Consider the following 11856-nt stretch of genomic DNA (forward strand, 5'->3'; position numbering starts at 1 on the left):
GTAAATATTCTGGGGAAAGACCAGCTTGGTTGGATGTAGTGTCAAGAAAATTTGGCTAAAGCATAAAAAAAAAGTGCTTTCCACAGATTTTCCCCCCTTTTTTCCCTGTACTTGGACCAGATAACTGCTAAATACACAATTTCATTCATAAATTATCAGGATGTGTTGGTGTAATCTGAGACACCTTATTCCTAATTCACTGAAGTGTTATTTTGGTTTTATTTATATACTAATATAGTATTTATTAACATTTTGAATTAGCTTTTATTTTAATATTCAGTTTTCATTGTAAATTTAGTATTTTGTTGCATTCTTTTTTTATTTCAGCTTTATTTCAATTACCAACATTTTTTAAATAGTTTTAACAGAGATTTATTGACATTCACATGAACTTTAAAAAGTTTATGTAAATGCTTTAGTCTGACTTCAATTTTATGGCAAATTTTTGGAAAAAAAAAAATTAAAAGATCTAGATAGTGTGATTGTATACAGCTTCGTCCAGCATTAATACACTTTATTTGAGCTATAATTGACTGAAAGACATAGGTGATGCATAACATGCATTTAATCTTTCAAATATTCCATTACATGTTGTGTCACGTATACTTGGACAGACTGCAGGCTGACATACATAACCTGCTCTAGCTCAATTATAACTGCAAGTAAACTTACTAAATCCGTAGCATCCCTACATGAACAAAACACATCATTCATTGTCTAGATCCAGATACTGCAGGTGTTTTATTGCTGTAGATTAGCTGTATCGTAGCACCACTGGAGTGATGACGACTGATTCCATTAGTGTCAGTACACTTTATTTGTCAATAATGTTAATGTATAAGCAAATGTTAGATTATAGAGCATATTCTATATCACTCATAACATGATTAGATAGTGTCATTTTTACAAGCCCAAGAAAGATAGGAATTTCAAGTAAAGACAGAACTCTGTACATAAAACCCTGAGGCTAGAAAGACTGGCCCCAATTTCCCTCCGCATCAAGATGATGCAGGCAGAATCCCAGTAACATCACAACGCTTTCGTCATGTGATGATCAGTCGCAGAGTTCTCCAACATATAGCTCATACAGTAAAAGCCTTAATATGTTTCTAACATGTATTAATGCTTCACTAGTCTTAATAAATGTATTAATATAATACCAGTATCAAACAGTTTTAGTGATTAAAAGCTTCTTCCATCCACCCAGCCAGCTTGTAGCAGCAAGGTGAATGTTAGTGTGTGAATTTACATCATTTGTGCATCACTGCAAGTAACATGAGAACCACGTGACACACTCATATGGTGTGAGGCTATCTACATTTCTCAAAGCTGTCGAGCACTTATACAAAGGTTTGAACAGGTGTGATGGAGCGCGTAGGAGACCCCGCCCTCTCGGAGGATGTCGAGGCCGTACGATTGGCCGCCTCGCGCTGTAACTCTTCCACCCTCTTCTGAAGCTCTGCCCGTTTTGCTAGCAGCTCTTTGTAGCGCTGATGGACCGGCTCCTAAAATACATTTTTAATCAAACAGTGACTCAAGACAGCACAAGCCATTTTAAAACCCATTATAATCTATAATGATAGCTAAAATCTCATACATTTAGGTGATGGATAATAAAAATCCAAATTACATAACTTTTTTTTTTTTTGCTAGAGTCATATTTATTGACAATAATAAAAAAAAAAAAAGCTGGGTTTAAAGATGGAAGGATCTAGTTCTGTTAGTTAAACCAACAGATAGACACCTCTAGTACACAAATAATTATCTTTTAAATATCAGAAGAATGTGAGAACATGTTATCTGGCAGAATCAGAGAATGAACCTGCACCTGCACATTCATTAAAAACCATTCACATGTGTGTACCTGTGGCCGCATGCGAGGATTCCAGCGTATGTAGTAGGAGACCCAGAGCTGGAGGTGTCGTATACCGACGGTGGGGAAGAGCACGTGGGAGGGGTAGTGTACATAGAGAGGATTTACAAACTCCTCTAGCTGACTGTTCACAAATGACCATACAGACACAGTGCGCTTTGGGACTTCCTAAACACAAAAACAGACAGTCCCTTAGATCCAGACAAAGTTATATATGCTGCTTATAAATAAACACAAATTTCAAAGTTTTGAATAGACCCTTATTGTGGCCGAAACACAATGACAAAGGTTCATTCGCTGTAAGTTGCTTTGGATAATAGCATCTACCAAATTATGTACTGATCCATTAAACATTCCTATTCTTACTGTGTAAATGAGATGCATACAAAGCGTGCAAACATTTTTGCTCGCTCTCACCTCTTTGAGTCTCTGCTGCTCACTGTTACACAGAAATGTGCCAAAAAGGCAGCTGTAGAGGTGATCAAGTATTGTTATGAGGAAATTCTCATTGAACTCGAAAGCTGCAGGAAACTACAAACACAGAGACACAAACATTTATTACTTATACAGAGACAGATCATAGCAATACACTGAAGACAAAGGCAGGTTGACCAATCGAACTGTGGGGTGTTTTGGACTAACCTGTCTTGTCATCTGCCAGACACAGTCAATAAACTGCAGGAAGATCGGAGAGCGATCTGCATCTGTGTGATTCTTATCACCATGACCCACTCGCTATATACACAAAAATAAGCATATATTGTATTCATGAACAAATTGACTTAAAATAATTACAAAACATGAATTGATTTGTTTTTGAATGTTAATTATTTCAATATTTGACATACTTCTGTATTTATAAAATACTGTTCAAAACTTTGGGGGCAGTAAGATTTTTTAAATATTTTTGAATGAAGTCTCTTATGCTCACTAAGGCTGCATTTATTTTAATCAGTAAAGCAGTAATATTGTGAAATATTATTACAAGTTAAAATAACAATCTATTTTAATATATTTTAAAATGCCATTTAGTCCTGTGATGGCAAAGCTGAATTTTCAGCAGTCATTACTCCAGTCTTCAGTGTCACTTGATCCTTCAGAAATCATTCTAATATGCTGATTTGGTGCTAATAAAAAAAACTCCTTATTATCAATGTTAAAAACAGTTGTGCTGCTTAATAATTTTTTGGAAACTGTATTTTTTTTTATGACTCTCTTATGAATAGAAAGTAAAAAAAAAAAAAAAGTATTTATTTGAAATAGAAATCCTTTGTAACATTTACTGTCACTTTTGATCAATTTAATGTGTCCTTGCTTGAAAAAAGTATTAATTTCTTTAAAAATATATATATATTGCTGACCCCAAACTTTTGAATGGTAATGTTATATTATGTTTTTGCAATCTTTCAAAAGTTCCACTGAATGCCTTGAAATGACTGCATTATTCAATGTGTATTCAATGTGTCGAGTGGCACATCCTCTTTTTTAAAAATAGCTCGTTTTTTTTAGCTCGAAATATTTGCTAGTGCGTAGCACCGGTGTTATGTCTTCTCTTTATCATTGCTGTTTATAATGCTGAGGATGTCTAACTATTTATAACTACATATTACTGTAAAGGACTAAAAATAGCAATTAATTAATTCATGTGATATTTGAAAATAAAACCATTTTACTTCTCTGGGACAGGCAAAATAAAGTCGCTGGAGTAGTTGTGCAGCACATAAAACAGATTTTGTCCATCTAATATAACAGTGTGTGCCCAGTGTAGACACCAGTGCACTTATACAGTGCACTATGAAGCATTCAGTATATAGTAAATAGTGAATGAGTTAACAAGTGAGCAATTTGGGATACGGCAAACATTTTATCCCCTTACAGTCTTGCTTGTTGTTGTCATGTAAATTGACTGACCTGTTGGAAGCGGTGTCCAAAGCTGAGCCACTCTTTCTCCAGCAGTACCTGAAAGCCTCGAATGGTTCTGTAATGAGAATCCAGCATTATCAGGGCTAGTGAGGTCAGCTGAGCAGTTCTGTCCCAGCCGTCACTGCAATGAACCACCACTGAGGTTTTCCCAGACTCCACCTTATCGGCTATCCTTAAAGCTCCTGCCAGAATCAACTATCACACACACCACACAATCAGTGATATCTTCATCATCCTCATGTTTCTTAACATGTGAGAAACATTATGAAGAGATCACTCTTGTCTCACCTTAATATGCTCCAGCCAGTGTGTGGACTCGAGGTTGGACAGCCAATGAGATTCTTCAATGTTGGGATAGACGACCTCCTTCAGTTTCCGTAGTGACTCACGCATTACATGAATGTTGTGGATATCCAGAAACACCAGTTCTGCATTCTGATAAGCATCTTCGCTCTCATACCCACCTCCTTTCATCTAAAACACATACAGACACAAACTGTCAAGAGTTTTCCTTTCATTTAAAACACACGCTTGAAAAGAAAGTGAGTGTTTACCTTGTTAGCTGCAGCATTCACACTGGGTCTGGCATCAAATATGAACAGTTTGTGTGATTGTGCGTTTGCGTCCATGATGGCCTGAAGGAGTTTCTCGTCTTCTTTGCAGCGCCGACCATTCTGACCTACCATCGGCTGACTGGACCGAACCACTGCAGCCTGACTCTCTGGGTGGATCCATGACAGAACCTAAACCGGAACGAGCAAATAGCTTCAGTGATGAGGCTCGAGGATGAATTATTGCTCACGCAGAAACTGACGCACAAAAATCTTCAGAAACGTCTCATGACACTAACCGGAATGCGTCCTTTGGCCCTGAAGCTGGAGACACGCCGCAGTTCCTCGTCAGTGATGGTTACCGGCACAACTAGCGTCGCTGGGTATGAATCACACAGCTCGTAGTGATCATTTACTTTGGAGATCCTCCAGCTTTCATTCGGAAGACCCTACATACAGATTTGTATTTAAAATACGACTCTCTGAAATATTTGATTCTTATTGGTCAATCACAACATTCTGCAGTGAAATATTTTTGTATAATGACCCTAAACTGCATAATTGATTGACAATATTCTACATAGCTGTGCCAGATGTATTTTGTATCACCACATAGTCTCATTCTTTTCAAATAATAAAATATTGTTAAATACAAAAAATTATATATATATATATATATATATATATATATTAGTTCATATTTTTCAAAATACATATAAATAATACATGTATTAATATTATTAACTAATATTATTATTATGTAATTACTAAGTAAAACAAACATTAATACTGAATATTTAATTAATTTTATTATTAATTTTTATTTATATTAATTTATTTATATTTATTTGTTTATTTGATAAGTATCTGTGTAATACATGGGAGAATGTAAACTCAGCCATCATTATTGCAAAACAAACCTCTTTAGGGTGATACAAGCCGCCTCTGCTTTACATTAGAGTACCGATCACTCTTAAGGGGTTTATTTTGCTATAAAGACTGGATGACTGTATATTATCACCTTGTATATAACTAAAAAAAAAAAAATCAACAAATAAATAAACACACACTGTACCTGTCTCTTGTATTCAGCCAGTGGATCATACACCCTCCATCCATTTTCAGGAAACACCTGCTTATACTCAAATGCAAAGAGGGACTAAACAAAGAGAAAGGAGGGAGACAGACAGAGAGATTATGAGCACTAATAACTTCTAGGCTGATGCTGAATCAGTTGAATTAGGTATATTAATTATACTATGCTATATGCTGTACTAATATATAATCTTTGTCTACTTATGTTTCTCACCATGTTGTTTGACACTGGAAAAGCAAACTTCATCAGAACCTCAAACACTGATTTCTTTAGTGAGTCCTCAGGTTCCTTGTGCACAAAACGCAGGTTCCTCATATCCTACAAGACAAGTACAATGAGCAAACATGCAAAATATGCTGATTTGGTGATATACAATCCTTTACACACATGAAAAACGTGAAGGTGCCCCCCCCCAGGGACTGATTTATTTTGAATTCCTCACAGGCCTCTAGGACCATGAGTCAAACATCCTCTAGCTTCGTTCTGATCGGCCTCCATTAACCTTGTCTGATAGCTGCTCAAACTTCATTGGCTGTGTTTTTCGAGCTCCGCGAATGTCCTCAAAGGCACGCGACCACAGAATGAGCTCTTACATATGTGTCTCAACAGTAAGGGTTTTTTCTGCTGGCCAGTTTCCTGCCGTGCCAACATTTTAAATTCCAGAAACTCAGTTACAAACCTTGCAGACGAGGACATATGAGGCATCTCCTCTGCTAGTCGCTGCTCCGATCTTCTCTACTCTGCTCAAAACTCCCAGTGGCAGATCTAGACCAAACACCGGCTCCTAAAAAAACAAACAAGGTGACTAAAAATGAAGTCTTTAGTTTAGAAATTCTCTCCAGAAGTACAGAAACAGCATGTGCGCATGGCTCTTACCCTGTCAGTGCACCTGAAGAACAGTCTGTAGTTAGTGACGGTCAGAGATCCTCTAGCAGGCCCAATGAATGGACAAATGTAAGTCACATCTTTAGCTGTGGACAAACACACAATAAAAACATAAATTAAAACCATCAGAATGGAGAAGTACAGCAGTCAGTATAGTGTACTACAATTACCGGCATCCTGAACCAGTTCCTCTGCCAGAAGAGGAAGTTCGCCTTTACTGGGGTCTTTATAGACCTGCACACAAAAAAACTTGAAATCAGTGGACATGAACTGAGACTTTATCCAAACCTTATGCACACATTCACACTTTAATACCTTTTCAAACGTCATTCCTTTACTCTGTAAGGAAGAAAAATAACAGATGAGATTTAGTAATAGCAAAAGTTTAGAACATACAGCAGTTTTAAGTACAGAATAGGAAGTGCTGGATTGAAATTTGACTGACCCGCAGCTCTGTGTCTGAAACTTTGGCGCTACTTGAACGGTCAGAGCGGGTCGTGGTGGAGCTGAAAGGACATTAGAGGATGAAGACGGATTAAAGCATATCTATGAGCTTTACTCATGATCTTAAAAGAACGGTTCACCCAGAAATTAACACTCTTTCATCATTTACTCACCCTCATGTTGTTGTCCCAAAACTGTATGACTTTATTTCCTCTATAAAACATTCAGTGCAGAATGTTAGAGACTGACAGCCTCAGTCATCATTCACTATCTTTACATCTTTTTACTATACAATAAAAATGAGCGGTGTCATACGTGTTTGGAGCAAAATTAGGATGAGTAACGTTAAATGATCGCAGAATTTTAATTTCTGGGTAAACTATCCCTTCTAACAGAGAAGTGATGACAGTTAGCAGCTGCGGTTGTCGGGAAGCTTCAAAAATAATATATTTAAAGAGTGTGTTTTCTGTTGATACCTGCTCAGCGACTCCACACTGTCCACACTGCCGCTCTCCTCCATCCCGAAACAAACCGAACCACGGCACTTATAAAGTCGTAATGTTAACTAAACTCTATTAATTTAGTAACTGTTCAGTGCGGAAATTCAGTGAACACAAACAGCGGAAGCTGCCATGTCTTCCCACAATTCCTCTAGGTGGGGCTGGTTGTGCGCGCTCGCGCGTTTGTGCCAGTGTGCTTGTGCGCGTGTTTGCGGATCACCTTGTGGAGACGTTTGGAAAGTGAAATTCTACTAGTCAAAAGAATGTCCTCTGTATTAAAAACAACAACAACTTAATGCTTGGGGTTTATATTTTTGATGAAAAAGTCAAATTTGAGGAAAATGGTTTATGAGTGGACAAAAAAATGAAATCATCCAAAATGAAAATTCTGTCATTTACTCACCCTCAAGTTTGTCCAAACCTATATGAATTTATTCTTTCTTCTGCTGAACACAAAAGAAGATATTTTGAAGAATATGGGTAAAACCAAACAAGTTGTTGGGCCCCATTGACTTCAATATGGAAAAAAAAAAATAGCCTACTGTTTGGTTAGTGACAAAATTTCTTCTTTTGTTTTCAGAAGAAGAAAGAAATTCATACAGGTCAGGAACAACATGAGGGTGAGTAAATGATGACAGAATTTTCATTTTTGGGTGAACTATCCCTGTAATAAATGCCGTTTTAATAGACAACAATGAACGATTTGGATGAATTTTATCTTTTCTGTTAAAGCTTCTGTTGTGGTTTTGACTGTGATTTGAGTGATTTAATATAATATATTTATCTAAAAACAGTTTTGTTGTACAAGTATACATCTTTGTGCATACAGAGACTGTGTGTGTGTTTAAACATTCATGTTTGTACAAGAATGTGTGTGAAAGAATTGCTATGTACATGCTTGTGTATGCGAGTTGGTGTATGTTCATGTGTAAATGTGCGTTTGTACATAATTTGCGTCACAGTTGCTGGTGGGTGTGTGCCTCGGATCTGATCTGAATGGTTAAGGACCGGCAGCACAAGCATCTTTTGTGTGGAGATGTTTGTAGTGGGGTGAGTAACAGCGTGACACGAGTGATTAGCAATGCAAAGCTCCGGTACTGCGCCATAATCTGCACTAGGGAAACATCAACCCTTTCCTGTGCGACTTCAACCTCTTCTTCTGCTCAGGGACCACACCAACCGCAGGTAAACATCAGCCACATATCACCCCTATCAAACACAGTACTAAACCTACCAATTAAACCCTGTCATAATCAACTACCAACCATGACCTCTCCAGAAACTCATCAACCAACTACCAACAGTGAAGTCTGCTGTAAAACACCCCTCTATATGGTTTATGGAATACTACACATAATAATAAATCAGAAAATATATTATTTCATAACACCACTCTGGAAAAACTAAAAATTTGTATTTGAAGTGAAGATGTTCTACAGTATCTTGAGGCTCTTTATGGATTTCTGATGTACTTATATGTTTAGGATTCTATTTATCTCTATAATGACATCCATCATTATATTTCACTAAAACAATAATAAAACACAATCAACACTTTCCTAGCAGAGAAATAAAAACACTTAAATGCACTGAGATATGCAAGACTTTTTTATATTTTATCATTTTTATAAAACTCTTTACATTCAATAATTTGAATAGGATATGAATAATAAATATATTTTTTTATTAAATACTAAAACTATATTCTATTATATTAAATATTAAAATATAATAAAAGTAATATTCATCAATAATATAAAAGCATAAATGAAAACATAAAATTGCATGATATAAATGGATCTTCTGCACTATGATATAATTTTTATGAATTTTCACATTGTTGCATATTATTGATTCAGTGTGTTTGCAAACCAAACTATTGGCATATTTCTAATTCCTAAACTTACCTATAATCAACTCTAAATGCATGTTCATAATGAGTGTGCTTAAATTTGTTTGGTCCTGTGAGGTCACATTATAAATAATCTCAACTAATCTCAATTATATTTTGTTTCTTTTTTGCATGGGCTTTTTTTAGTTTTACTTGCACCTAAAAGTTGACAACTTTTTTATTTTTTCAATTCAAATACATTGGACAAATGAATTGGATGAACATGGTAAATTAAGTTTACTAAACTCAAAAAAGATTTTCTTTTTTGCATGTAATATTAATATTTAATATATATAAAAAAAGCTTAAAATATTACATAAATCTATGATGGAAGATACTCGGTGACCCATATCACACAAACTTACACATCAAAGCACACACTCTTGTTCTGTGACTGAACCCACGCTTTCATTGTGTGATGGGAGAATGACATTGGCTGTGAGTTTGCCGGTCACATGGGTGGCTGTTCCTTCATAAATGGTGGCTGCAAGCTGGAGACTCTCCATCTGACAAAGTACACACATACAGACACAGGCATACACACACAAACACACGCACACACACCGGAGACACGGCGGGTCTCAGAACCCCTCTGCACGGGCATTGCCCATGCCACTAACACCACCTGCGGAGTCTGGTAATGCTGAATACTGCATAAATCTCTTTCTCTCATTCACTTTCTCTGTCTCTCAGAACATGGGTGGTCTGCTGCTGTTTTCTTCTGTAGATGTAGTTGTATTTTTCTCTTTGCACTTGCTTTTCTTGTGACATTTAAATGGTTTTCAGTCAATGAGATTCTTTTAGGTAGTATAGAGTCATGTAAAATCACTGGTGGTGCAGGTACCAGACTGCATAAGTTTGTTGTCAGCACTCTGATTGGTCAGAATTACATTTTTATTCTTGTGTTGTGCATGGTTTCAAAGATATATTTGTACACTGAGTCAGACATGGTCATTATGTGTTACATATTATGATGTCTCATGGTTATTGTGTGATAATAAAAGGGCTAATTAAGAGACTGTGATGTAATGCTGTCAAATGGATTTTCTATTTTAAATTATATATTTTTAAAAAAAAATTCAATTTATTCCCATGATGCTGGATTTTCATGCAGCAGCCATTACTCTAGTGTCACATGATCCTTCAAAAATCATTCTAATATGCTGATTGCGTGCTTAAGTAACATTTCTTATTATTATCATTATTGAAAACAGTTGTGCTGCTTAATTTTTTTTTTGTGGAAACCGTAATGAGTATAAAGTTCAAAAGAACAGCATTTATTTGAAATAGAATTCTGTTGCAACATTATAAATGGCTTCACTGCCACTTTTGATCAATTTCATGTGTCCTTGCTGAATACAAATATAGATTTCTTTAAAAAAAAATCTTACTGCCCCATACTTTTGAACGGTAGTAAATATACAAAGATATTAAATGTGGCTGATAACAAGCTGATCACTGTATAATGCATCCTCTGTTGGGTTAAGAGTGGCTACTGTTCTAACGTGTGTGTGTGTGTGAGAGAGAGAGAGAGAGAGAGAGAGAGAGAGAGAGAGAGAGAGAGAGAGAGAGAGTTAGTTAGTTAACAGTGGAGTTTTTCTGTTTTTCAGATCTGGAACCAAAAATGAACTGGGCGTCTTTTTATGCCGTGATCAGCGGCGTGAACCGACATTCCACCGGCATTGGGCGGATTTGGCTGTCTGTACTCTTCATTTTCCGGATCCTGGTTCTGGTGGTGGCGGCGGAGAGCGTGTGGGGCGATGAAAAAGCGCATTTCATCTGTAACACTCAGCAGCCTGGCTGCAACAGCGTGTGCTACGACCACTTCTTCCCCATCTCTCACATCCGACTGTGGGCGCTGCAGCTCATCATGGTCTCTACCCCCGCCCTGCTGGTTGCCATGCACATTGCACATCGTCGGCATATCGACAAAAAGTTGTATCGCCAGGCTGGCCGCACTAGTCCGAAGGAATTAGAGCAGATAAAGACTCAAAAGATGAAGATTACCGGCGCCCTTTGGTGGACATACATGATTAGCCTTCTGTTCCGTGTGTTATTCGAATCCGCCTTTATGTATCTCTTCTACATGATTTACCCAGGCTACAAGATGTTCCGGCTGGTAAAGTGTGACTCGTACCCGTGCCCAAACATAGTCGACTGCTTTGTGTCCCGGCCAACAGAGAAAACAGTGTTCACTATATTTATGCTTGCGGTGTCCGGCGTTTGCATCCTGCTCAACATCGCAGAAATCATCTTTCTTGTTGCTAGGGCAACAAGTCGCCATCTCAATAACTCCAAGGACTCCGCAGTGGGAGCCTGGATCTCTCAGAAACTGTGTTCATTTTAGTAGTGCTCGACTAGTCACCCTGAAACCTAAACATTTCACTCAAACACTTAATGTTAATGTGGGCTAATAATATCCTTATGTCATTGATGTTTTTTTATTTTATTTTATAACTGAATACTTTTAAAAATATGTAGGGCTAAACAGGGCTTACATTTTTAGACCGTTGTTTGAATAAATTTATATTGCTGTATAAAAATGTTATACTGTAGCTAAAATACTACAATTAAATAAAATCTTAATCTTTATTTGTGGTAGAATCTCTGTTTAATGACTAAGATTAGTTTTCAAACATTGAGATTTATTGCAAATGTAAAAAAAAAAAAAAAAAAAAAGTTATTTTTGTATT

General features: G+C 36.7%; 2 protein-coding genes across 3 annotated transcripts; one reads left to right on the forward strand and one right to left on the reverse strand.

Annotated features, from left to right (window-relative positions):
* Window positions 1-474: 474 nt before the first annotated feature.
* mtmr2 (myotubularin related protein 2) lies at window positions 475-7473 on the reverse strand. Its single transcript, XM_051895364.1, has 16 exons — window positions 7249-7473; window positions 6774-6834; window positions 6644-6667; window positions 6499-6562; window positions 6320-6414; window positions 6123-6227; window positions 5657-5761; window positions 5423-5506; window positions 4647-4796; window positions 4351-4539; window positions 4085-4270; window positions 3785-3991; window positions 2516-2608; window positions 2291-2404; window positions 1865-2041; window positions 475-1505 (listed from the first exon to the last, which is right to left on the reverse strand). The coding sequence occupies exons 1-16, from the start codon at window positions 7290-7292 to the stop codon at window positions 1341-1343; spliced, it is 1863 nt and encodes a 620-aa protein (XP_051751324.1). The 5' UTR covers window positions 7293-7473; the 3' UTR covers window positions 475-1340.
* Window positions 7474-8269: 796 nt separating this feature from the next.
* On the forward strand, window positions 8270-11755 carry gjb1a (gap junction protein beta 1a). Of its 2 annotated transcripts, none has more exons than XM_051894265.1 (2): window positions 8270-8457; window positions 10774-11755. In XM_051894265.1, the coding sequence occupies exon 2, from the start codon at window positions 10788-10790 to the stop codon at window positions 11508-11510; it is 723 nt and encodes a 240-aa protein (XP_051750225.1). In that variant the 5' UTR covers window positions 8270-8457; window positions 10774-10787; the 3' UTR covers window positions 11511-11755. The 2 variants fall into 2 exon arrangements, with proteins under 2 accessions (XP_051750225.1, XP_051750224.1); XM_051894264.1 differs by lacking the exon at window positions 8270-8457 and adding an exon at window positions 9683-9800.
* Window positions 11756-11856: the final 101 nt, after the last annotated feature.

Source organism: Ctenopharyngodon idella, chromosome 5, assembly GCF_019924925.1.
Source record: "Ctenopharyngodon idella isolate HZGC_01 chromosome 5, HZGC01, whole genome shotgun sequence".
NCBI lineage: Eukaryota > Metazoa > Chordata > Actinopteri > Cypriniformes > Xenocyprididae > Ctenopharyngodon > Ctenopharyngodon idella.